This window comes from Kogia breviceps, chromosome 10 (assembly GCF_026419965.1).
Source record: "Kogia breviceps isolate mKogBre1 chromosome 10, mKogBre1 haplotype 1, whole genome shotgun sequence".
NCBI classification, from domain to species: Eukaryota; Metazoa; Chordata; class Mammalia; order Artiodactyla; family Physeteridae; genus Kogia; species Kogia breviceps.
The window spans coordinates 32775442-32799915 of NC_081319.1; the positions used below are offsets into that span (position 1 = coordinate 32775442).

Consider the following 24474-nt stretch of genomic DNA (forward strand, 5'->3'; position numbering starts at 1 on the left):
TGGATTTAAACCTACCCCCTCGGCCCCACGGACTGTGGATGATCAGTTTTTCTTGCATCTCTATTGGTCTTGGCCTCACATATTTCCAAGCTACGCAGTTAGGTGTATAAAGGTTTCTCTTCATCATTGTCACACTCTTGGGGGAATTGTACCTTTTATTAAAATTAAATATTTCTATTTATTTCTTTTAATGCTTTCTGTCTTGGATTTTGTCTTTTCTTTTTTTCTTTTTTTTGCATTTTACCTGGTATATCTTGTTTATCTTTTTTATTTTCATCCTCCCTTTGTCATTTAGCTGGATTCTTGTTGCGGAGCACAGGCTCCAGACACACAGGCTCAGGAGTTGCGGCTCATGGGCCTAGTTGCTCTGCGGCATGTGGGATCCTCCCAGACCAGGGCTCGAACCGTGTCCCCTGCATTAGCAGGCAGATTCTCAACCACAGCGCCACCAGGGAAGCCCCATGATCTCAGTTCTTAATGGGTTCATATAGTATTTTGTCAAAAGGATGTATGTTTATTTACTCATCTTTCTATTGTTGAATACTTAAATTGTTTGCATTTTTCCACCATTATAGATAGTACTGCTTTTAAACATCCTGATCACAAATCTTGTATATGTCTTTATTTCTTCTTTCTTTACATTAGATTGCCAGAAGTGGAATTCTGGTCAAAGAGTGTAAACACCAAGCCATCTGATAGCACTAGTGTTAGGCCTCTACTTTTTTTTTTTTTTTTTTTAATGGAGTATAGTTGATTTACAATGTTGTGTTAGTTTCAGGTGTACAGCAAAGTGATTCAGCTATATGTATACATATATCCATTCTTTTTCAGATTCTTTTCCCAAATAGGTTATTACAAAATATTGAGTAGAGTTCCCTGTGCTATACAGTAGGTGCTTGTTGATTATCTATCTTGTATATTTTAATGTGTACATATATGTTTATCCCAAACTCCTAATATATCCCCCCCACACACACACACATTTCCCCTTTGGTAACCATAAGTTTGTTTTTGAAGTCTGTGAGTGTGTTTCTGTTTTGTAAATAAGTACATTTATATCATTTTTTTAGATTCTACCTATAAGTGATATCATATGATATTTGTCTTTTTCTGTCTGACTTCACTTAGTATGATAATCTCTAGATCCATCCATGTTGTTGCAAATGGCATTATTTCATTCTTTTTACAGCTGAGTAATATTCCATTGTATATATGTATCACAACTTCTTTATCCATTCCTCTGTCGATGGACCTTTAGGTTGCTTCCATGTCTTGGCTATTGTAAATTGTGCTGCAGTGAATATTGTGGTGAATGTATCTTTTCAAATTATGGTTTTCTCTTGGTGTATGCCCAGGAGTGGGAATTGCTGGATCATACAGTTGTTCTATTTTTAATTCCCACCAGCAATGTAGGAGGGTTCCCTTTTCTCCACCCCTTTCCAGCATTTATTGTTTGTAGACTTTTTCATGATGGCCATTCTGACTGGTGTGAGGTGATACTTCAGTGTAGTTTCGGTTTGCGTTTCTCTGATAATTTAGTGATGTTGAGCATCAGGCGTCTACTTTTGGTATGTATCTGTCTTGGACAGAATTGCTTCTTTGTGTTCTCACATCCTAATTCTAGACTCATAGTCACATTTCTCCCTCTCTTTGGGCAAGGCTGCAACGGTTTGTGTTGGGCCTGGAATGGCTCAGAGATGATGAGGATGAAGGGGAGAGAGGACATTTCAGGTTTGAGGAAGGAGCGTGGAAAGACTGATGCCATCTAGATCTGAGAAGGAAGTAGGAAGAGTACCAGCATATGTGCTTAATTTCCATGGGCTGGCAACCATGATTTTCTTCTCCAAGGACCTCAAATATCACCCCTTGGTCCAAGGTCATATACTTTCTATAGCTGATAAAATCTTTGGTCCTAAGTTATTTGGCAGATGTAGAGAACGAGCTCAAGGGGTAGAGTGGTGTGTGTGTGTGTGTGTGTGTGTGTGTGTGTGTGCGTGTGTGTGTGTGTTTGTGTGTGTGTTGGGGGAAGCAACCAAAAACCGTACTTATTGCCTGTCTGGAAGGTAAGGATGTAGTTGAGGAGTAACCTGTATTCCGTGTTAAAAGGAACTCCTGATTTTCTGCTGTTCTTTACTATTCCTGCAATAATAATTGGACTGTTGTAATAGTTGACTATTGCAATTTAAAGCTTGTCATTTTAAATTTAGTACTAACATCTTTCATTAGTTCAGTATTTACAGCAAGCCAAGCTCTGTGCAAGGTCCTTTATGTTTGTGGCCTCTTTCACAACTCTGCAGGGTAGAATTCATCACCACTTTATAGGGAAAAAACCTATTGTGTGCTTTGCTGCACAATAGCCAGAACATGGAAGCAACCTAAATGTTCATCGATAGATGAATGGATAAAGAAGATGTGGCACATATATACAATGGAATATTACTCAGCCATAAAAGGAAATGAAATTGACTTACTTGTAGTGAGATGGATGGACCTAGAGTCTGTCATACAGAGTGAAGTAAGTCAATCCATTTAATAGTAAGCTATCTGCTACAAAATAGCAATGGTAAATGTAGAGAATTTCCCTGGCTTGAACTCTTTATTGGAGCATGTTATCTTTGGCCATAGAGACCTTCTGTTTTGGGAAAAGGACAAGGGAGTACCCCACGGAACAGGCAGCATTAACAAACCAAATCTTCCATCATGCCTAACGTGCTGGGTTTACATTTCCTCTGACACGTGTAAAGGGGCCCCCTTTTCCCACCTACAGCATCTTTTCCATATATCCAGTTTAGGCATAAACATGAGTACCCATTTCCTAAATCTGCAGTATCTGTGCCTGCTATGGCCATTGTTATTTGAGCTGCCAGTAATTATGAGCTTTGGGCTTTTGACTCATTTTCTGGGCCAGATTCCCTCATGGAAACTCTTGCTTGTCCTGGAACATTTTTCAGTCCAGGCCCAGAATCCCCATAACTAGGGAGACCTATGTACATGATTCTGTTTTGAATCCAGTCCCTTCCAAGCTGGGTCCCTTACTTTGAAGTGAGCCTTTCCTGGTCACCTTGGACCAGTGTTTCTCACCCCAAGGGACATTCAGCAACATCTGCAGATGTGTTGGTTGTCACAGCTTGGGGTGGGGGGGGCACTACTGTCATCTAGTGGTTAGAGGTGAGGATAATATTAAACATCCTGCAATGCACAGGACAGCGCTTCACAACAAAGAATATTCTGGTCCAAAACATTAGTGGTGGCAAGGCTGAGATTCCCTATCACAGACTGAGAAGTAGCCTGAGACTCATCTATTTGGGTACATGCATTCCAACACACTTTAAATTTTACCCTAGAGGAAGCAGGGTAGGATATTGTTTAAAAATTGCAAGGGGGGGCTTCCCTGGTGGCATAGTGGTTAAGAATCCGCCTGCCAATGCAGGGGACACGGGTTCGAGCCCTGGTCCAGGAAGATCCCACGCGCCACAGAGCAACTAAGCCCGTGCGCCACAACTGCTGAGCCTGCGCTCTAGAGCCCATGAGCCACAACTACTGAGCCCTCGTGCCACAACTACTGAAGCCCGTGAGCCTACAGCCTGTGCTCAGCAACAAGAGAAGCCACTGCAATGAGAAGCCCACACACCGCAATGAAGAGTAGCCCCCGCTCGCCGCAACTAGAGAAAGCCCACGTGCAGCATTGAAGACTCAACGCAGCCAAAAATAAAATTAATTAATTTTTAAAAATACATTAAAAAAATTGCAAGGGGTGGGGGAGAGTTGGACTCAAATAGACCAGACGTGGATTGTCATCCTGAGTTCACCATTGACCTGGGTTTAAATTCTGGAGCACCATTCATTACCTGCATGACCTTCAGCAAAGAATCACCCTCTCTGAGCCTCAAGTTTCCTCATCTATTAAAAAAAGGGTAGGAATCCTCACCTCTTGGGCATAGCAGGGCTCTAAAGCCCCACTCACAGAGCCCAGCACATACAAGCAATGACATTCATTCATTAAGCAAAATTGTTGAGATCCTACCATGTGCCAGTGTTGGTGAATCCATCAGTGAACAGAACAAATAGATATCCTGTCTTCAAGGAGCTTACCTTCTATTGGGAGGAAACAGACATGTCAGAAACAAACCGGTAAATGATATCACACAGCACATGGTGAAAGAGAGCCAGAGCAGGGGTACGGGCAGTGGCAGGGGCACTGGAAGGGATGTGGCTGTTCTCCTCTCAGGGCATTGCTCTTCTTTGGGTTTTTCCTCCTAGCAGTAGTCACTTTCTCTCCGCCAGCTCCAGTCCTCTCATCTAATTGTGGCCAGCTATACTGATGACTGGTAGGGGTGCAGGTATGGTGTGTGGTCAGCAGTGTCATGAACACCCCCCATGGCTTGGGCCTGGTTGGCTGTGAGCTGTTTCCAGGGCCAGCCAGCTGCTAACCACACCTCTGTCCAGCATTTTTTAATTCTTTGGGCTTCTTCCTTTCAGCATCCTTCCCCTTTCTAAGTGGAGTTTTAAAAAGACAAAATGTTTGTTTTAATCCATCCAAATTAAAGGTGTAAATCTGAAGTTTGATTGGTCAAAGAGCCACTCAGTCATTATTCCTAAAACTGAGCAAATGCATTCCCTCTTCTTAACTAGACTTAAACTCCAAGAAGGCTGAGTCCCATCTGACTGAAACCTCCCTGCGATGCATGATTTGCATGTAAACAGCAGATACAGTCCCCATAGTAGAAAGAGCTCAGGTTTTGGAGTCAAACAGATCTGGTTTTGAATCCTAGCTGGGGAGATACCTTAGCCTCCCTAGCCTCAGTTTAATCATCAGCCAGATGGGAATAAACTCTCACCTTTCAGGGTGGTTGTGAGGATCGGAGAGAACTCATCAGAAGTACTAAGCATGGGCAAGTATGTACGGCCCCTCTGTGATATACGTGGTGAACTTCATCCCTGTCCCTTCCCCCTTAGTACCCAAGCCCAGCAATCACTAAGGAAAGACAAAACCAGGAATTCTTAGAGGTAGAGCTTCCCTAGTATAGCTCACCTCTCTCTTTTTTTCCCCCAAACTGCAACAGAAAAAAAAGTCTCCAACTCTGGGAAATTTTTCAATAAAAACATAAAAGTATGCTCAATCTTATGTTTGAAACATGAAACTGAAATTAAGATGTATTTGTTCTTCCTATCAGATTGATAATAATATCCTATTGATGAGAAAAAGGTACTATCATATATCTTTCTGGAGACTATGAAGTTGAACAGACTATTTGAAGGTCAATTTGCCAGTACTTATCAAATGTTAAGAAGTTGATACTTCTTAGACCAAGGAATTCTACTTAAGGAATCTGCCTTACAGAAATACCAGCATAAATACATAAAGGATGTTCACTAAGGCACTTTTTATAATAGCCAGACACTGGAAACAATTTTAATGTCCATCAGTTGGAGGTTGATTAAATCCATGTGGTCCATCCAGACTATGGGACACTAACTCTGTAGCCATTAAAAAGAATGGGTGGACGGGGCTTCCCTGATGGCGCAGTGGTTGAGAATCCGCCTGCTGATGCAGGGGACACGGGTTCGTGCCCCGGTCCGGGAAGATCCCACATGCCGCGGAGCGGCTGGGCCCGTGAGCCATGGCCGCTGAGCCTGCGTGTCCAGAGCCTGTGCTCTGCAACGGGAGAGGCCACAACAGTGAGAGGCCTGCATACCGCAAAAAAAAAAAAAAAAAAAGAATGGGTGGAGGCTCAAGAAGGAGGGGATATGAGGATATACATATACATATAGCTGATTCACTTTCACTTTGTTGTACAGTAGAAACTAACACAACATTGTAAAGCAATTATCCTCCAGTAAAGACATTAAAAAAAAGGAATGGGTGACTTAAGAGGTATAAACTACTATATATAAAATAAATAAGCTACAAGGATATATACAAGGATATATTGTATAGCACAGGGATTATAGCCAATATTTTATAATAACTATAAATGGAGTATAATCTATTAAATGTTTGAATCACTATGTTGTACACCTGAAACTAATATAATGTCATAAACCAACTGTACCTCAGTTAAAAAGAAAGGAATGAGTGACTTTGGACAATGGAAATGTTTTCAAGCTAGAGGTAGTGGTTTTACAACACTGAATGTACTAAAGGCTGCTGAATTGTTCACTTTCAAAGTGGTTAATTTCATGTTATGTGAATTTCACCTCCATAAATTATTATTTTTTTTAAGAGTGGGTCTTATATTCTAACATGGAGAGAGATGTTGTTGAGTGAAAAGAGAAGACATTCTGTTTTCTGTGAATGTTAGCAAATGCATAGAAAAGGTGTGGAAAGAGCTCGAACAAACTTATAGCAGTTACTTCTAGGAAGTGTACTTAGGAAAATGAGGGGATTTGTACTTAATTTTATATATTTTTGTATGAAAATTTAAAGTTAGCCTAAATTACTTTCAAACTGGTGATGGAGAGGGGGGACACTTGAAGTTGGTCAGGGGCTGACACTGGAACAAAGAAGGCGGTTGATTCTCTCAAGTGAAAGTGGAAAATGTCTTTGATTTTGTATCTTCTTTTTTGTGTTTTCCTCTCTTTCTGCTCTGTAATTCCTGCCCCAGCTGGCATCAGAACTGCAGACTGAGATGAGTGAGTTACTTGGTGACTCACTTTGCTTGTTTTGACCCTTCCGTGCCTGTGGCTAATTGATTTTGAGTGCCGGGGTGGGGGGTGGGGGATCTGCAAGCATTAGTCTGGTCACTGTTTATAAAGGCCTGTTTTCAAGAGATCACAGGGATTTGTGAGATACCATTAGTAAACTACATTTGGAGCAAGTACTTTCTTGACCCTCACAGGGCTGGTCCAAAGATCATGAGCTCAGTAATGAGCCCAGGAGCTCACAGGTGCCTAGGCCAGCCTGAGGAACTGTGTTACTGCTTGCAAACAGAGCTCGCTTCCTACTTCCAGAAGGTTGTGGTGATACCCTGAAGCCCCTTGGCAGTTTCTTTTTACATTTTTCATTTATTCATTTTTCTTGAATTATACAAATTTGTAAACTAGGGTGAAAATTACCTATAATGTCATCAGGCAAAAGCAATAGATTTTGTGGCATTCCCTTTGTATCTTTGCTCATGTGCATTTTTTCATGATTATAAAGTGTTCATGTACAGATTTTAATCCTAATTTTATTTTAACTTACAAAGAAGGGATTTTTAGCTGTTAAAAGTATCTCAGAATTGTCTTAATGGCTAGATAACATTCTATCAAGCAGATGAATTATAACTTGTTTAACAACGCCCTTATGTTGAATAGTTCTTTTAAAATTTTCTTTACTTTCTTAAATTTTATGGTTGAATCTCAAAATATTTGGAAGCTACCTTGTAACATCTCAGAGATGACGGCTCATATGTCACATGCAAAGTCAGTTCCTGCCCTCAGGAAGTTTATAATTCAGAGCAGGTGACCAATAAGTATAATAAAATCTGATCATCATTATATCAGAGAGATGTCCAAATTGTTCTGGGAAAGGACGAGAGAACACTGGTAAAGGCTTCCTAGAGGAGGTATTTGAGTTATATCCCAAGGACAGTTAGGAGTTAGCCAGCAAGGCAACGAAAGAAAAGCATTCCAAGAAAAGAAGACTGCTTGAAGGAAGCACAGCAAATGGCAAAGCACGGTACATTTAGGGAACGGCAGATAGCCTAGTAGGGCTGGAGAATAGGGGGCTTGTGGGTGAGTGGCAGGAGGTGATTCTAGATAGATAGACTGTGGTCAGATTACAGGAGGACTTCTGTGCCAAAATAAGGAGTTGGAACTTTACATTGAAGGCCATAAACATGTGGCCACAGCCATGGCAGGGAACACTTGCTAAATAAGAACGTGGCTTTTCAGCACAGCAACACCTCATTGCTTTGGCAAAGTTTCCAGTAAGTGTGTTGAAATCATCTAGGATGAAGGCTGAAGATGATGCATTCAGCTTTCTTCTTGATCATTTGTATTTGTCAAGAGAAAGCACTGTGGTAGCATGTTTCAGCCACAGGGGAGGACTTTGGATGATTAGACCACGCCAAAGTCTACCAGGACCTCTTTGTAAAATAAGAACATAACTTGGAACAGTCGTCATTTGCTGCCAAGATGGTAACTGACAGAGAGAACCACAACTGAGGCGAATGTAAACAGAAAGAGGAATGTATCAATATTAGCCCTTCGTCTTAGTGGCTCTTCCTGGCTTCAAGCACACTGAGATCCAGCGGCTGAGTGTGGGTAGAGCTTGCTGCTTCCCTCCTTCCCTCCCTTGGACTCTCTCTCCATCCCTTATTCTGTGTGTCGCTTTATTCTCTCCTATAGCAGACACACTCTTCTGTGTGAACAGAGAGAGTTGCTTCAAGAAACTCCTACTTATGTTATTTAGTGAGCTTACAGTCCCAAAGGAAGAATCTTCTGCTATTTCTCCCATGAAGCACACAGCAAATTTCAGGGAATCGCGTGTCCCTCTCTGAACCAGGGTGGTGGAGTACTGTGATTAGTCAGGTCTGGGGGAGTCCGCCCAAGCTATGTGAGAGGGGATACCCAAGGAGAGTGGGCAGTGTTCCCAGAAGGAGGAGGAGCGTAGGAGTTCTGGCCAGATGTTCTTTTTGCTTTTTTTTTTTTTTTTTGTCTGTACACGGGCCTCTCACTGCTGTGGCCTCTGCCGTTGCGGAGCACAGGCTCCGGACGCGCTGGCTCAGCGGCATGTGGGATCCTCCCAGACCGGGGCACGAACCCGTGTCCCCTGCATCGGCAGGCAGACTCTCAACCACTGCGCCACCAGGGAAGCCCCTGCTTTTTTTTTTTTTAAAGGACATCCACTACTGTTAACCTTTGTTGTTCTCAGAGCGGAGGTGTCCACAGAAAAAAAGTAGAGCTCATCAATTGTCTGAGAACCGCCTTTGCACATGCATTTGACCTGAAATGTTCTTGTGCTGTGGTACACGTGGTTATCCCGGTCTCGCAGAACGGATACTCCCTTTACGTCTCTCAAAGCGGCCCCTTGCCCGATTTTCCTTAGCACGTAGGCGCAAGACAATGCCGTACTTCCCACAGGCCTTGTGGCATTGTCCTCTCTTTCTTGCAAATGTCTGATTTATGCTCTGTCAGTAACAGGAAGCCACTCAAACGATACACCCAGTCCTACTGCTGCCCCCGTGACGGTTTGTTTTTCTCATTGTTTAGCGCTCCATCAGCTTCCGCAGCGAGAGCCGCCCTGACCTCCTCGCCCCCAGACCCTGGTCCAGAAATGCTGCCCCCTCGAGCACGAAGCGGAGAGACAGCAAGCTGTGGAGTGAGACCTTCGACGTGTGCGTCAATCAGATGCTCACGTCCAAGGAAATCAAACGTCAGGAGGTAGGCTAGGACCCCTGTAGTTGCCCGTATGTCTAGAACAAGGCACACTGCAGGCGAGAGCCAAGCTGGCGTCTACACCGCGGTCTCCAAGTCAGTTCTTCACTGCATTGATAGAAGGATGACAAATGGGGATGTCAGACCTTGTAAGGAGCTGAGAAACCAGCATCCAGCTGGGTGGGTGTGGCCCTGATTTTTAAAAGAAACTGATGTGGGGGGAAAAAAAAAAGACACTGATGTGAAAATATGAGTTTACAAAGAAGATGAATCAGGAAGTGTCTGTTTAGGACCATAGAGTTCACAGAAATAATCATTTTAGTTATATTTTAATAGCACCTTCTAGAATATTTTTAAATATTCAGTTTATGAAACTGATCCAGTTTTGTGGAAAACTTTAATATGGAATGCAGTTAATTTCATTCCCTGTAAATTTTCTGTATCAGTAGCCTAGATGGCTATGATAATACTACTTTATAGAGAACTTGTCATGTGCCAGGCTGTGCTAAACACTTCAAAGGTGCATCATCTAATGAAATCCTTGGAATATCTATTTTAGTGGAGAACCTGACACTGGCGAAAGGAGTACTTGAAAACTTTCTAGGTTTTTGACTCCGCAATTCTTTTCTAGGACTTTATCTGCCAGGCACACTTGTACACAGATGAAAAGATGCACGTGTAAGGTTATTCATCACAGTAATGTTTACAATAGTGCCAGAAAGAACCTGAACATCTATTACCAGATCCTGGTTCCATAGAGAATGTGCATACATTCTGTAACTACAGAAACATGAGAAGTGATGATATGTATGTATGGCTAGGTGAATAAAGCAAGGCACAAAATAGGGTGGTATAGTATGCTACCATTTATGTAAAAAAAGTAAAAATGAGTGTGTGTGTGTGTGTGTGTGTGTGCGCGCACACACGCATATTTGCTTATAGACGCATAAAATATTTCTGAAAGGACATTGTTGCTTCCTGAGAGGGGAACTGGGTGGTGGGAAGGAGGAGGTGAGAGGGAAGTTTTCACCATGTGCCCATTCCTACACTATAAATTTTGAACTGTGTCAATGTTTGTCTATTAAAAAATGAATACATAATTTAAAAATAATATGTACACTGAAAAAACCATTTGCAGAAATATGGCAAAATCTTAACAGTGGTTAACAAATGGTATTGTGGATAATTTAAAATTTTCCTCTTTATACTTTTCTATGTAATAGTGTGCATATATAAGTTGTACAGTGGGAAGGAAGGAAGGAGGGGAGGATTGATTCTGCAGATGAAGAGATTACTAAGGTACAGTGAACACGAGATCACCCACCTAGAAAGTTACAGAGCTGGAGCCTTGAACCAAATCCCATGGTCTTCACAGTGACACTGTGCTGCCCACCCCCCTCCACAGACACCTGACTGTGGTGTATCCCAGTATGGGGTTCTGTGGTTTTCCTCTCTTGGGGGCCACATTGAGCTCTGGTAAAACAGACATACAAGAAAATCTGAGGAAGGTCCAAGTAAAAATATTTAATTGTATTGCAACCACCCATGTCCTGGTTTTGATAATGCTCTGTAGTTACGTAAGATGCCACCATTGGAGGAAGCTGAGTAATGGCTATACAGGACCTCTCTGTATTATTTTTGTAACTTCTCATGTGAGTCTAATTATTTCAAAATAGAAGGTTAAACGAAGTAGAGTACCAGGAAGGCATGACATGGAAGCTTTACTGGGCCTTGAGAGGGGTCACCATGCACTGGCCTCCAGCACAGTGTTCTGCCTCTGTCTGCTGGGCCAGGGAGCACATTCATTGTCCTGCTCTCCACCAACCCTGTGGATGGAGGTGTTCTCCAAGCCTGCTCACCTCTTCCCTCTGGTCTGAAAGAAACGTAGTAGTCACCACAGGCATGTAGTTCTTTAATAATGTAAAGTTTGCCAACAGTTGAGACTCTCAGATTGAGAGAGAGAACGACTGTTCTGCACATCATAGCTCTTAAATTATGATGGCCTAATAGAAGCAAATTAGTGCATATCCATTTACACACTCTTGCACACAGCCAGCTCCTGTAACTTTATTTATTGTGCAGTGCAGGGCCAAGAAGTAAGTTAGAATGAATTAACTTCACCAGACATCCAGAGTGATAAAATATCGGATTCTTCCTGCAATGCAGCATTAAGACAAGTGGCTGATGGGAATAAAGCTTTCTTTTGAGATTTACCTTCTGTTGAGTAGAAGGAAGACAAATTGTGGTGGCCCAATTAATAATAATTCCATGTCCATCACTGAGAACAGACCCTGAATCATTTATTATGATTGCCACTCACAAAAGAGACATGGAATCCATGGCTCAGACTCTAATTATTTTACCTAAAATAGTTCCATCTTGTTCAGCTGCATCACAATTCTGTAAATGAAATATGACTTGTTGGATTAGAAACATATGTGGAAACTCTTTCTACCACAAACAAATAGGCACATTACACAGAAGTTTAGCAAAATCTTTTCTTTGTAGGTTTTAGCCACTAGATGCAATTGCTTCAGGTCAATTTAACTTTTTAAGAATCCTTTAGAAATCCTTAAGAAATAAGTAGATTTGGGGCTTTGAGCATCAGTTGAATTTGGTCTCAAAAATGAAAGGAAAGTTCAGTAAATGTGTTTTATCTTTCCTTGCAGGCCATCTTTGAGCTTTCTCAAGGAGAAGAAGATTTAATAGAGGACTTGAAATTGGCAAAAAAGGTACATTCGAATCCAGTGGTCCTTTGAGTCACCTCCTGCTTTTTTCCTCTGAGTAATTTCACAGTTCTAAGATTGTGTTTTATTAGTACTCATTCTATGACTAAGACAGTCATCAAAAATTGAGAAGAACCTACAAACCAAGTAGTGGGGAAAATGTCTCAAAGCAGGAAGGCTCTAGACCTGGCACCATTAGGGGTTCTCCTCTGCATGTCTCTAATGCACCTCAAAGAATACTTCAGTTTAATCAGAAAATGTTCATTGGGCCTGGCTTCACATGCATTTCATTGTCCTAGAAGTCTCACATGCAGGTCCCCTTCATCCCTGGGAGAGAGTGTGTAGACATCTGAAACTGGAACCATGTCTTAGAAAGTCATTTGAATCCCATAAGTGGGTAAAGTGGTTCATTGAGGCAACTGCACACTATCATGTATGTTAGAGTCTTTTATATGGAAGCTTGTTTTTAATCACTTTGTGTGTGGGAAGGGAGAGGAAATTCATGCCTTGTAGTCTGTATAGTCTTGACAACAGCCTTCCTCAAAATCCTTTCCATTCCACTGACCCCCATGGAGGCTAAAATCCAGAATCTTTCATCTGATACTCACAGCCTCCTTGAAAAATCAGAGGGTTGGAAAGATACTTCCCTTCTTTTAAGTGGCCTCAGTCCAACTTTATGCTAATGTCCTTAGTCCAACTTTATCCCATCTGTAGCATTCCTGAGAAATCGCTATCCAAGCTTTTCTTGGAAGCAGCCAAGAAACTGAGTTTTGGGCAGGGCTGAGGAGGAGGAAGGTGGGGAGGACAAAGAAGGCATTTAGGGACTTCCCTGGTGGCGCAATGGTTAAGAATCTGCCTGCCAATGCAGGGGGACGCGGGTTCGAGCCCCGGTCGGGGAAGGTCCCACATGCCGCAGAGCAACTAAGCCCATGCACCACAACTACTGAGCCTGTGTGCCTAGAGCCCGTGCTCTGCACCAAGAGAAGCCACCACAATGAGAAGCCGGTGCACCTCAACGAAGAATAGCCTCTGCTCACCGCAAGTAAAGAAAGCCCGTGCGCAGCAATGAAGACCCAGCGAAGCCAAAAATAAATAAATAAAATTAATTTTTTAAAAAAGAAAGCATTTAAATCTGGGAGACATCTTGCTTGTCATTAAGTCCAACTCCTCCTTCCTGCATCAAGATTTCCCTTTTTCACTTCTATCCTTTGCTTTGCTGGTCCTACCTTCCTAGAAACTCTTCCCTTTCCTTTCAACCATCCATATCCACCTATCCTCCAGAAGCAAACTCAAGTCTCAGTTCATTCTACAACAGTATTTACAGCCTCCTTCTCTATGCCAAGCAGCTCATCTTTAAATTCTCCTTTAGCCATTCTACCTCTAATTCTCCGCTCCTCTAGAGCAGTTATGATTTGATGAATTTTTGCTGCAGTGTGACAACTGTCCTGTTCTTAATCTTGAACTATTTTTTAAACATATATTTAATTTTCCATGCCTTTTTTTTTTAATCTTCCCAATTAGCTTTATAAAACTCCTTCAAGGCAGGAACTGTGCGGTCTGAGTGTTTGTATTCTATTGCAGTGCCCTGGGTATATTTATGTGTTCATGTGGTTTAATTGTCATTAATAAGAGGTAAGAAGATTGGCAGAGATTTTGCCCACTTTGCTTCAAATGCATAGTAAAGGATACCAAGCACCTTTTTTCCCCCTTCCTTTACTTAGTTTAAATATGGACTAATTGAAAAATAACCTGCTAGTAACTAATTTTGTATAAAGTGGGAGTTTTTCAAGCTGCTGGACCTTCAATAAAGTTAATTTTTAAAACATACAAATCAAATCTGCGCTATACTTAGGATTTGTGCCCTTTCCGAGATGTAAGATATACTAGAATTTTTAAAAAAGAAGCTTGAAAAAAATCTGCTTTGGTTTATCAACAACCACAAAAGGCTCAAGGCAATGCTGTATTCTCATCTGCTCCAACCACACCCATCTGCTGTTTGTGCAGCATTATGGGAAAAGTCGCGGGAAGAGCCAAATATTTTGTTATTGCGTAGGGCCTCTCAGAAGGCATTTACATCAACAACTTACTTCCTCTGATTTTAAATGTTTGCCTCCATCTCTTGCCCTTCTTGTGCAGGCCTATCATGACCCCATGCTGAAACTCTCCATAATGACAGAACAAGAGTTGAATCAAATTTTTGGAACACTGGACTCCCTGATTCCTCTACATGAAGGTATAATTTTGTTCCCAGAATGAGTCTTGACTTGTAGCGTTAATTGAGTTGTCTTATAACAAGTCATGGTTATGTAAAATGTGAGTAACCCAAAATCTCCCAGCCCTGTTCATATTTGAATGCCTAACAAAATAAGCATTCTGTTTGTTTTTTTACCAGACCTCCTTAGTCAGCTTCGAGATGTACGGAAGCCCGATGGTTCAACTGAGCATGTCGGCCCCATCCTCGTGGGCTGGGTAAGAAAAGTTCTCTGGTCTTGATTGAAGATAAATTTCACTAATATAGATGGAGTTTCATTTTAGCGAGACTCGTTTTATTGGCAAACTGGTTTTACATCAGAAAAAATTAAAATAACAAATTTCTAGTAAAATTTATCATTATATTTAGCCTTTATCTCCTCAAACATGGAAATAATTTTTTTATTATTATAAATGTACTGCATTTAAAGATAACATGGCCTTTGTACAATAAAAGAAGTAAAGGCACACGTGAAACTGTTACGAGTTTCACATTAAAGAAAGTAAAACTAGTTAATATTCACATCAGGCCAATTACAAATATAATTATTACATTTTTTATTCTAGTAAAAATTTATGTACAGCTTCCTGTCCATCACTAAGAAAGCTTTTATTCATGCTACAAAAAAAGCCTCTTATGGTCAAATGTCATTCCATAAATGTTGTGTGTTTAGCATATATCTGATCCTAAGTAACTTCTTAGGAGAGCTGGTTATTATGCTGATCTTTATCCCAATATAACCCATACCCTTCCCTAATTGAAGAAATCACCTGTGACTTTAGGTTACGGGTTCTAATTTATGGTTCTGGGGCTGAACTGGTGTTGTATTGAGTACATAACGTGGTTGTTCAGTTGTAATTTATTTTAGACAAGGCCTGCACTTTCTATTTTGCCACAGTCCCCACCACTCCCTATTATGCATTTCTGTTTCCTTCTGTGAGTCCTCGAGTGTTCCACCCCTGCTCCAGGTTAGTTCAGGAGTCAATTTTAGCACTGAAGCTGAAATATCCCAAGGGTATCAGAAAGGCAAGTAATGTTCTAAGATGAATAATTTAGAAAACATGCCTTAATATTTCAGGAGAGATCATTCATCTTACATTTTTTACTTTGATTTTATTATAAGCCGTGTTAGATGTCTTAACTTCATTAGCCCACAGAGAAATTTCTCTAAAGACAGTTAGCCAGCTGGAGACAGAGGAGGTATAATGAGAAGAGAGAGTCTGCTTCAGTCTCTCTTAAACTTCCTCAGTCTGTGGATTGCTTTGGTGGGAGTGAGGGCACAACTCCAGAATAGCATGATGACCCCTCTGTTTTTGACAAGATGGCAATGTAGAACTACAAGGTTTTCTCAGACATCATATACAAATTGTCAGTTCATGCCAGAAGCAAAAATGAACTCATTTGCCTTGTTACTAACTTTTTTTCTGAAATAAATGCACTTCATTAGGAAATTAGTTTGATATGGGGGTAGATTTTGCAGTCATTTTCTGTACATACCCCAAAGAAGTTTGACCATGCCAGTCCATTGCTATCTGGACACTTCCCACATCAAATGGGAACTTGCAGCTTGAAGGGTAGCCTAAAATTAAACAACTGGCCCACTGTTACCACACCTCATGAGAAACGGTCCTTATTCATCAGGACCGATGAGAAGTTAAATGTTTTCCCTCTTTTAACTGCAGATGTGTCCATGTGAGTGGGAATTGTAAACCAAGGGGTACATCTGTTTGAGTTCTGGTCTTTTTAACAGAACAAAATAAACATTTTAGTGGACTTTGAATGAGAAAAGTCAGAGCCCATTCAACCCATGAAAAATTGATTTATTTCCCCCCAAAGGAAAAAAGTGAAAAAAATATATACCTTTTTAAACAAGTGAGTTTCCCAAGTGAGATAGCCCTGGCCGGTCCTTTTGACCTTACAATGAATCAATTCGTTTGAAGACCTTAAACAGAGTGGTGGGTTTTTTTTAGGGAACCACCCTCATTACTGAGGAGGTTGGCCTGTTCTCATAAGCCTCCCCTTCTCATAAAGAAACAACTTCCCAAGTGACATCTTCATGCTAACGTTTTTTCAGTAATGAAGTAATTTATCAAGTCTCCAAGGCAGCAAGTTCTCATGTTAATTTGGGTTCTCATTAAATTTTCATTCCAAAGAGAGAGGCAGGGTACATGGAAGCAAAAAAATACATTTGCTCTATCACTTTTCATGTTAGGAAGATAGAAAGAATTTCTTTAAAAAAAAAAAAAAGGCTGAGAGTTTCCCTTAGAAATTCTTGATAGTCTACTTAAAGAGATGGTGAATAGTTCAGAGCTTTCAAGGGTGGTAGGGAGGCCAAACACGTTTCAGACTGGTTTTGTCTCCAGCTGAGCAAGTAGTTTTGCTTCTCTCAACCACAGTTTCTTCAATGAAAATATTCTAAGGTTAAATAATAATAATATTAATAATAGCTATTACTTACCGATTCTTAACCAGGAGTCAAGCTCTTGTTACACTTTCTATCTGCCATATCTCAGTATCTCACTAAAAGAGGACATTAGTATGTGCATTTTGTAAGTGGGGAAACTGAGGCTTCTGAAGGGGCACCTGACTATTAACTGTCTCAGTTAGGCTTTGAACATGATACTCCCTGTTTCCAGAGTCTGTCCTCTTAACTACTGAGTTATCACAGCGTATTTTGGAACCAAGATGTGTATATTCTTCATTCCCTATCTAGTTAAAGGTCACCTGTGGCTTTTTCTAGCCAGTGGGCTGAACCAGATAGGTTTTCAGGTTATGCTCAGGAAAGGAGCACCCTGTGAGCTGTGAACACAGGACCAGAGCCAGATTTGGTTGCCATGGCAGCAGAGGCGGCAGGATCAGAGAAGGTAATGGCCCATTGGACAGCAAGCGGCCATGTGGTTGGAGTTCCTTGCTAGTTTACATCTGATGGTTACTACTGATTTGTTTCTCCATAATGAAAATATTGGGCATTTCCAGGTCTTTTTAAAAAGCCAGGAAGTGGAAATGAAAATAAGAGGGCCTGAGTCTCTTTTTAATTAATTCTGAAGATCTAAATTACAAGCCACAGCACCACATCTGGTGTGTGTGTGTGTGTGTGTGTGTGTGTGTGTGTGTGTGTGTGTGTGTGTGTTTGTAAGTACCAATCATCATTACTTTCAAATACAATATTGAGGAAAGAATTTCTGTAGCTCTTTTTAACACAGAGGGTTTTTTTAAAAATAACATGTAAGGAACGTAGACATTTCCAAGGAATGTTAAATTCGACATTGAACTTTTAAACATTACACATCCAGGGTGTTTGTGCATGCATGTGTGTGTGTGTGTCTGTGTGTGTAAGCACCAATTATCATTACTTTCAAATATAACATTGAGAAAAGAATTTCTGTAATTCTTTTTAACATAAATAGAGGTTTTTAATAACATGTAAAGAAGGTAGGCATTTCCAAGGAATGTTAAACTCAAAGTGAACTTTTTAAACATTACTTTCATGGTATCTTGTTTGGTTTCAGTCACTGAGGAAATAATTTCAAAAAAAGGTATAAAAGGAGTAGCAGAATAGTTAAACTTTGACCCATTGTTCAGATGCTGCCACAACTTATTTTTAAGCTGTGTTCACAAACCATCAAATATTACCTAATCTGGTAATCCATTAAACATTCATTCATTTGTTCATTCAGAATACAGACTTTGAATGTTTATTGTACAGTAGACCCATTGCGCAGTACTAAGGATGCAGAAATGAAAGACCCTCTTGCCACTGTCTTTCAATGAATCCCTCCACAGAGTAGGTGTTATGGTAAAAGCGGCTTCCTAGTCCAGGGAGAGAAGCAAACACAGCAGGGCCATTGGCTGCATTTTATTGCCTCCAGTGACTTTCTGGAAGCTGACAGCCCGTGCATTAGGATGCTGTCATAGGGAGGAGTGGAAAAGGGAGATGAGCAGCGCTTTCACTGAGTCTCTGACTCCTTGTTTGCACCACATGACTGATGGGACATGTCAGGGAAATTAGTATTTCGCAGGAAGGAAAATAGTGGACTTGAAGTATTCCAAAGTCTTTAAGCTTAAATTGTTCTTTGCATAGAATTGTGATGTTAACCATTAGGTATAACCAAGAATCATTCTGGCCTCTCAGAACTAATTTAAAAGATGTTTCTAAATGCTTTCTGCATCTAATTTTTTAGTAATTATACTTTTGCTTTAACTTCTTGGAGTTCTTTATATTTGGTCCGCCTTGGAATCAGGTACCTTAAAGCTAATGTAGAGGTGCTTGCACTGGGCCATGCAAAGGGCTGGGCTGTGGAGTCTGACTCCTTTCTTTTTGAGCCACTGAGTCTCTAGATTAGCTTCTTATTAATAATTCTAAAAGAAGCCTTATTTTAAAAAATATAGGAGACTTTCCTCTCACCAGATACTTTTGAAAATTTAGGACAATTCTGTATGCATATGCAATAATTCCAGTTTAGGAAAATTCTGAATTGTGTGCATATACAGTAATTCCAGTTCTTTTGTGTCTAGCTTAGATTGGCAGAAATGCAAACAAATTATTGAGGTCTTAACAATCAAGAAAGTAAACATGCCACTAAGAAAATAACTTTGTGCAAGCAAGCAGGAGCTTAAAGAACGATCCATTGCCTGCCATTTTGAAGATTCCATTTCTGTCTCCTCCAGCCATCTAATAAAGGAATGTTGGCCAGGCCTGGAGACCAGTTAGGTTTTGTTCAGTCCCAGTGAGTGATGTTAGCATGTGGCTTCAGAGCACAATTATTTTAATGTTCCAACCCTCTTTTAATGTTCCTTTCCTAGCTGCCTTGTCTCAGCTCCTATGACAGCTACTGCAGCAATCAAGTAGCTGCCAAAGCTCTGCTGGACCACAAAAAACAAGATCACCGAGTCCAAGATTTCCTACAGCGATGTTTAGAATCCCCCTTTAGCCGCAAACTAGATCTCTGGAATTTCCTTGATATTCCAAGGAGCCGTCTGGTGAAATACCCTCTGCTTCTTCGAGAAATCTTGAGGCACACACCAAATGATAATCCAGATCAGCAGCACCTGGAAGAAGCTGTGAGTTTGTTTCTTTCTGTCTTCCCTTGTTTTTTTCCCCAATGGCTAGAAGATGAAGGGTCCCTGGGTACCAGGACTCAGGAATCTTGGGTTCCAGGCTTGGCTCTGACGTTAACCATGTTTTGATTTTGCAAATCAGCACTATTCATAATCTATAAAATGCAGTATTTACATGAAATGCACTCTAAAGTCCCTTTAATTCTAAAATTTCTTGATTCCATATAGGTGACTCTATAATCTGTTTGTTACAGTTGCTGACTGTGAGGGTTAAGATCTCTGTGGAGATTTTAAATTGAATAGCTTTGTTTAGTTAGCAAATGAGAGTTGCCTTTTACCTTTTACCAAAGCCCATTTGTGAAGTCAACACCCATTTAAGACCCAGCTCTCCTTGGCCCCAGATTGAAACATGGAGCCTAGTCAAACCTACTCCCCAGCAACTGTACTGAGTATGGGGCTGGGTGGTTTGGGAAATACAGATCCTTCCGTAGCAGCAATAGAAGACCAGGAAAAATGGGGTCCATCTTGTGAGACTATGGTGAGCTCTGAGCATTCTGCCCAGAGAACTCAGCTCTGATTGTGGTGCTCGGCGGGGCAGGACAGAGGAGATGACAGGCCCAAGGAGCAAATGGCCTGGGCAAAGGTGTGAAGAAATGACAGGACAGGTCATGCCAGGGAATGCCATGGATCAGTCTGCCTGGGGTTGACGATACTCAGAAAGCAGCAGGAGAAGGGGCACAGGTTGGTGGTTTACATTGGTTATAGGGAGTTTTAAATATCAATTTGAGACATTTTTCCTTTGTTGTGCTTTTGTTTTTTAAGTAGCTTAGATTCAACGTTCAAATCCCAGCTCCATCACTGACTAGCTGTGTAATCTTGGATCTGTAGGACAGGGGACAGAGGAGACTAGGGACAGGGAAGCAAGCTGGGAGTATGCTGCGGTGGTCCAGATGTGCAGTCTTGGAAACCTGCTTAGGGAGTCAGCAGTGGGTGTGGAGGCTAAGAGACCAGTTCAAAGAGCTCATTCCCTGCCTGGATCTGGGACAATAACAGAAGGTGATATGCAAAGGTGATTGGAAAAATCAGGAGCCTTGAGCCTGTGGAGCAAACTGCCTATCTCTTCCCAGAGGAAGACTTAACTTACTTAATAGTAAGTAATAACAACAACAGCAATAATAATAGTAACACCTGCTGACATGTAGTGAACATCTAGTAAATCAACTTTATGTAATTGCCTTATGGGTTATGTATCTCATTTAATCCTCATAATAACCTGTGAGGTACCTGTTCATGTTAGGGCCATTTTCCTTTTCCAGATCAGGCTTGGGGGCATTAAATAACTCACCCAAGTCCAGGGCCAGCAAGTAATGGAGTTGATATCTGAACCTTGTCAGTGTAGACTGCAAATCTTATGACTTTTCTACTTCTTTATGATCCTATGGAGCTGAAAGCCTGGCTACTTCTTTAAGCCCCTGTTGCCTTTGGAATTGCAGAGAGCTGTCTGACCACCAGGCTTTGTGGAGGGGCCTCACTGGTACAGAGCTGGGCCAGTTGTCCATGTGAGGATAGAGAAGAACAAGGAAAGACTCTCTCCTGATTCAAGAGGTGTTTGATGTGTCTGGCAGGCCCAACATACAGACTAGCCTACCAATCCAGCATGATGGGGGATGCAGATACCAGGGGTGAAGCCCATCTCACTTCATCGTGTCTGTTTTCATTACTGGGAAGAGCAATAACGTTGCCTTCTCTCCATATTTCATCCCAGCAAGTGTGTGGTCTGTAGGAATGAGAACAACAGGGAGCTCAAACTAGTCTAAATAATTATTTTTTTGAAACAAAGAAGCCTGCTCTGAATTTTACGGTAAAGATTTCTTCTTTTTAATATGCCGCACAAAAGAATAATGCTTTGTTTTAAAAGAAAACACCCAGTGAGCTAAAGTTTGAATTTAAAAACAGATAAGAATATGATTGTTTGCAATATGAAAGGATGCACCAGTTTCCCTCGTGCATAAAATGTGATGCTATTTTAGAAAGTTGAATCTGCACCTAGTTATTCAGGCAGATTTATGTGTGAAGCATGGTATACCTGCATTTGAAAATGTCTACAAAGCAAGTCTTCTAAATGCCCATTTACACTATATAGGCACAGCAGTTTTTCCCCCCTTCTTTTCAAAATCCCTGTGGCATTACCCTAGATGAACAGAAATATTTAGCCCTGTACTCCTGAGTGCATTGTGAATGTTTGATAACTATAAAATCCACAGTACCAATGTAGCTTGACTTATACGTGCCCTGAATAAATTTTCCACCTATGAAAAGGGAAAAATCAGGGAACTCTAAGTAAATTGCTTCTACACCAAGCATTCAGTCTTATGATTAGATCTAAAGAAAGGTCTTGCTTTGAATGCAGTGGGTAACCTACCACATCTGTATTAGAATTTCTTAATAGTATTTTGGAGGATTGATAGAAATTTCCCCCCAAAGAGAACATCTTAAAATAGAACTTTGGATATTCATATATTCCAGATCTGGTTGTTCAGTGTTTTAAATTCTAAGGATTGTTTCAGCCAGAAAATGATCCTGCAGACCATCTCTTCCCTCTGCCGCCTGCCACTGTTCCAATTCCTTAAAAAAACATCACTGGAATCAATGGGAAGAACAGTCCTGCTTTTGATGCAACAGCAGTGAAGGCTGCTATTCTTGGTCCATGTCAGGAGCTGACAAGTAGATGATATTACCGCACAAGGGACTAGACAGACAGGACCTTCAGATTCTACTTTGAGGATGACGATTCCAGCATGTGTGGGTTTAATCCCTGTTCTGTTATGGGTATCTTTTATCATCTTCCTTTACCAGCCCCTGCCCTTCAGTTTGAACCCAAATGAGAGATGCAACAATAAATTTAATTTAAATGCACAACTACCATGACTGTTTGCTATTGGCAATCTGCTATATGTAACTTTATTCCTCGCTGCAATTCTGCAAAATAAATTCCTCTCAAGAACCAGTGCAGAGAGATTAGACATGGTATGCAGGTGGATTAGTTCATGGTATACTGGTCAGTATAAATACAAAATAATATTTTCAATAAATGAAAGCAAACCCAGAGTTACTATGATAAATATAGACATAGAATATGGAATGACACCAATTGTTTCCATTCTTTTGTGTCTTTTTATTTTTCCAAACACCTGAGAGAAAAGCAGCATTTGAGAGGAGTCATAGCTGCCTAAGGAACCACTGTGGCTTTTGAGTTTATTAATCTTCACGTGAAATGCCTGCTGTTCAGTTCCTGAGTTAAATTAGGAAATGAACATATCTTTATGCCTATAGTACATCTTCCTTCTGGTTTCCTGGATACTTGCAGGAAATTCAGAAAATTGACTCAGGTACTGATTAATTCCAGCTGCCCAGGTACACCTAGTAATAGCAGATAAGATGAACCACAGCAATTGATGCAAAGGTGGGTTTTTTTGTTTGTTTTTTTTTTTTCTGGCTGCGTTGGGTCTTCATTGCTGTACGTGTGCTTCCTCTAGTTGCGGCGAGCAGGGGCTACTGTTCGTTGCAGTGTGTGGGCTTCTTGTGGTGGCTTGTCTTGTTGGGGAGCACGGGGTCTAGGTACATGGGAAGCCCCACAAAGGTCTTTAAAAGCAAGGAGAGACTTTCCTCGTGGCTCAGTGGTTAAGAATCTACCTGCTAATGCAGGGGACACGCATTTGATCCTTGGTCCAGGAAGATCCCACATGCCTTGGAGCAACTAAGCCCGTTCACCGCAACTACTGAGCCTGCGCTCTAGAGCCTGTGTGCCGTAACTACTGAGTCCACTCACTGCATCTACTGAAGCCCATGTGCTCTAGAGCCCGTGCTCTGCAACAAGAGAAGCCACCGCAATGAGAAGCCTGTGCACTGCAACAAAGAGTAGCCCCCGCTCGCCGCAACTAGAGAAAGTCCACACGCAGCAACAAAACCCAGCGCAGCCAAACAATAAATGGAAAAAAATTTTAATTATTAAAACAAGGAAAAAGTATGGATTTCACTACATATTAAAAATGTAATAAAGTAGAAAGATAAGGTAGACATAAAACAATTGCTCAGATACCTCCCATATATTTTAAGCTTCTTGAGGGCAGCGACCCTGTCTTATTTCTTTGAATGACACCACCTAGTCTGACACTGAACAGATGCTCAACAAGCATTAATTGAATTAATTTGAAGGATGACTCATAGCTTTAGAATATTTTGTGAAATTTCTTGTTTGTTTGTTTTTGAAAGTAACAATAAATAATTAGTCATCTTTGAAAACCAAAAGGGGGAAAAAGAAACAGGTAGAAAGCTTGTACACCAAAGTGTTCCATTTATTACTTGTTTTGTGTTAGTGAAACTCAGATTAATTTCACAGGACTTATATTAAACATTAGGTTAACATCAAAGACCAAAAAAAATCTTTTATGACATAAAGAGCCTGTATTTTTAAAAATAATGTTTTTTTAAAATTAGCAAAGTGCCATCCAAATTCAGGAATTTGCTACCATCCAAATTCAGGAAATAGAGAAAAGAGTAAATAAATGATCTTTGAAACTCTACAAAGGTGTAGAGACTGTGCCCTGTCCATAGGATGCAGTCACCAGACTTCAGCTCAAAGCTGTAAGATCTTCTATCAAACTTGCATGGAAATGCCAAGGTTATAACTGGGTAGAAGTTTTTAATCCAGTTGCTTTGGGCAGAAGCAAGTGATGAAGGCAAGTGAAAAATGATCATTTAACAGTCTTAGAATTCACTACCACTTGAACTCAAGGTCTGGTAGCTTTTCACTGAGTAAAAGCCTCTTTTAAAACCTTGCTTTTCAGAGACTGGTTTGTTTTTCCATTAAGTAAATGTGACCAAGAAGAGACCTTACTGGCATTTCTCATCTGTTACGTTCTTTTCCGTTAATACCAATACAAGAAAGATGGGACTGTTGGTCTTTTCACTATTAGGGGACAGAGGACTCTGGTGAAGAAGTCATTACTTTGCCTTGGATTGGTGTCACTGAGTTTTTACTCAACTAATTTCTTGCTCCTTTGTTTTCTAGAATTTTCT

At 40.8% G+C, this 24474-nt stretch overlaps 1 protein-coding gene across 13 annotated transcripts in view; it reads left to right on the plus strand.

The window, feature by feature from the left end:
- The window catches only part of ARHGEF3 (Rho guanine nucleotide exchange factor 3), a 316825-nt gene that overhangs the window by 281825 nt on the left and 10526 nt on the right, over positions 1-24474 (plus strand). For all 13 annotated transcript variants that reach the window (XM_067043854.1, XM_067043858.1, XM_067043855.1 and 10 more), the window contains 5 exons: positions 9196-9366; positions 12030-12092; positions 14223-14319; positions 14479-14555; positions 19141-19398. In XM_067043854.1, the coding sequence (XP_066899955.1) occupies positions 9196-9366; positions 12030-12092; positions 14223-14319; positions 14479-14555; positions 19141-19398 (666 nt within the window). The remainder of the gene's footprint in view (positions 1-9195; positions 9367-12029; positions 12093-14222; positions 14320-14478; positions 14556-19140; positions 19399-24474) is intronic.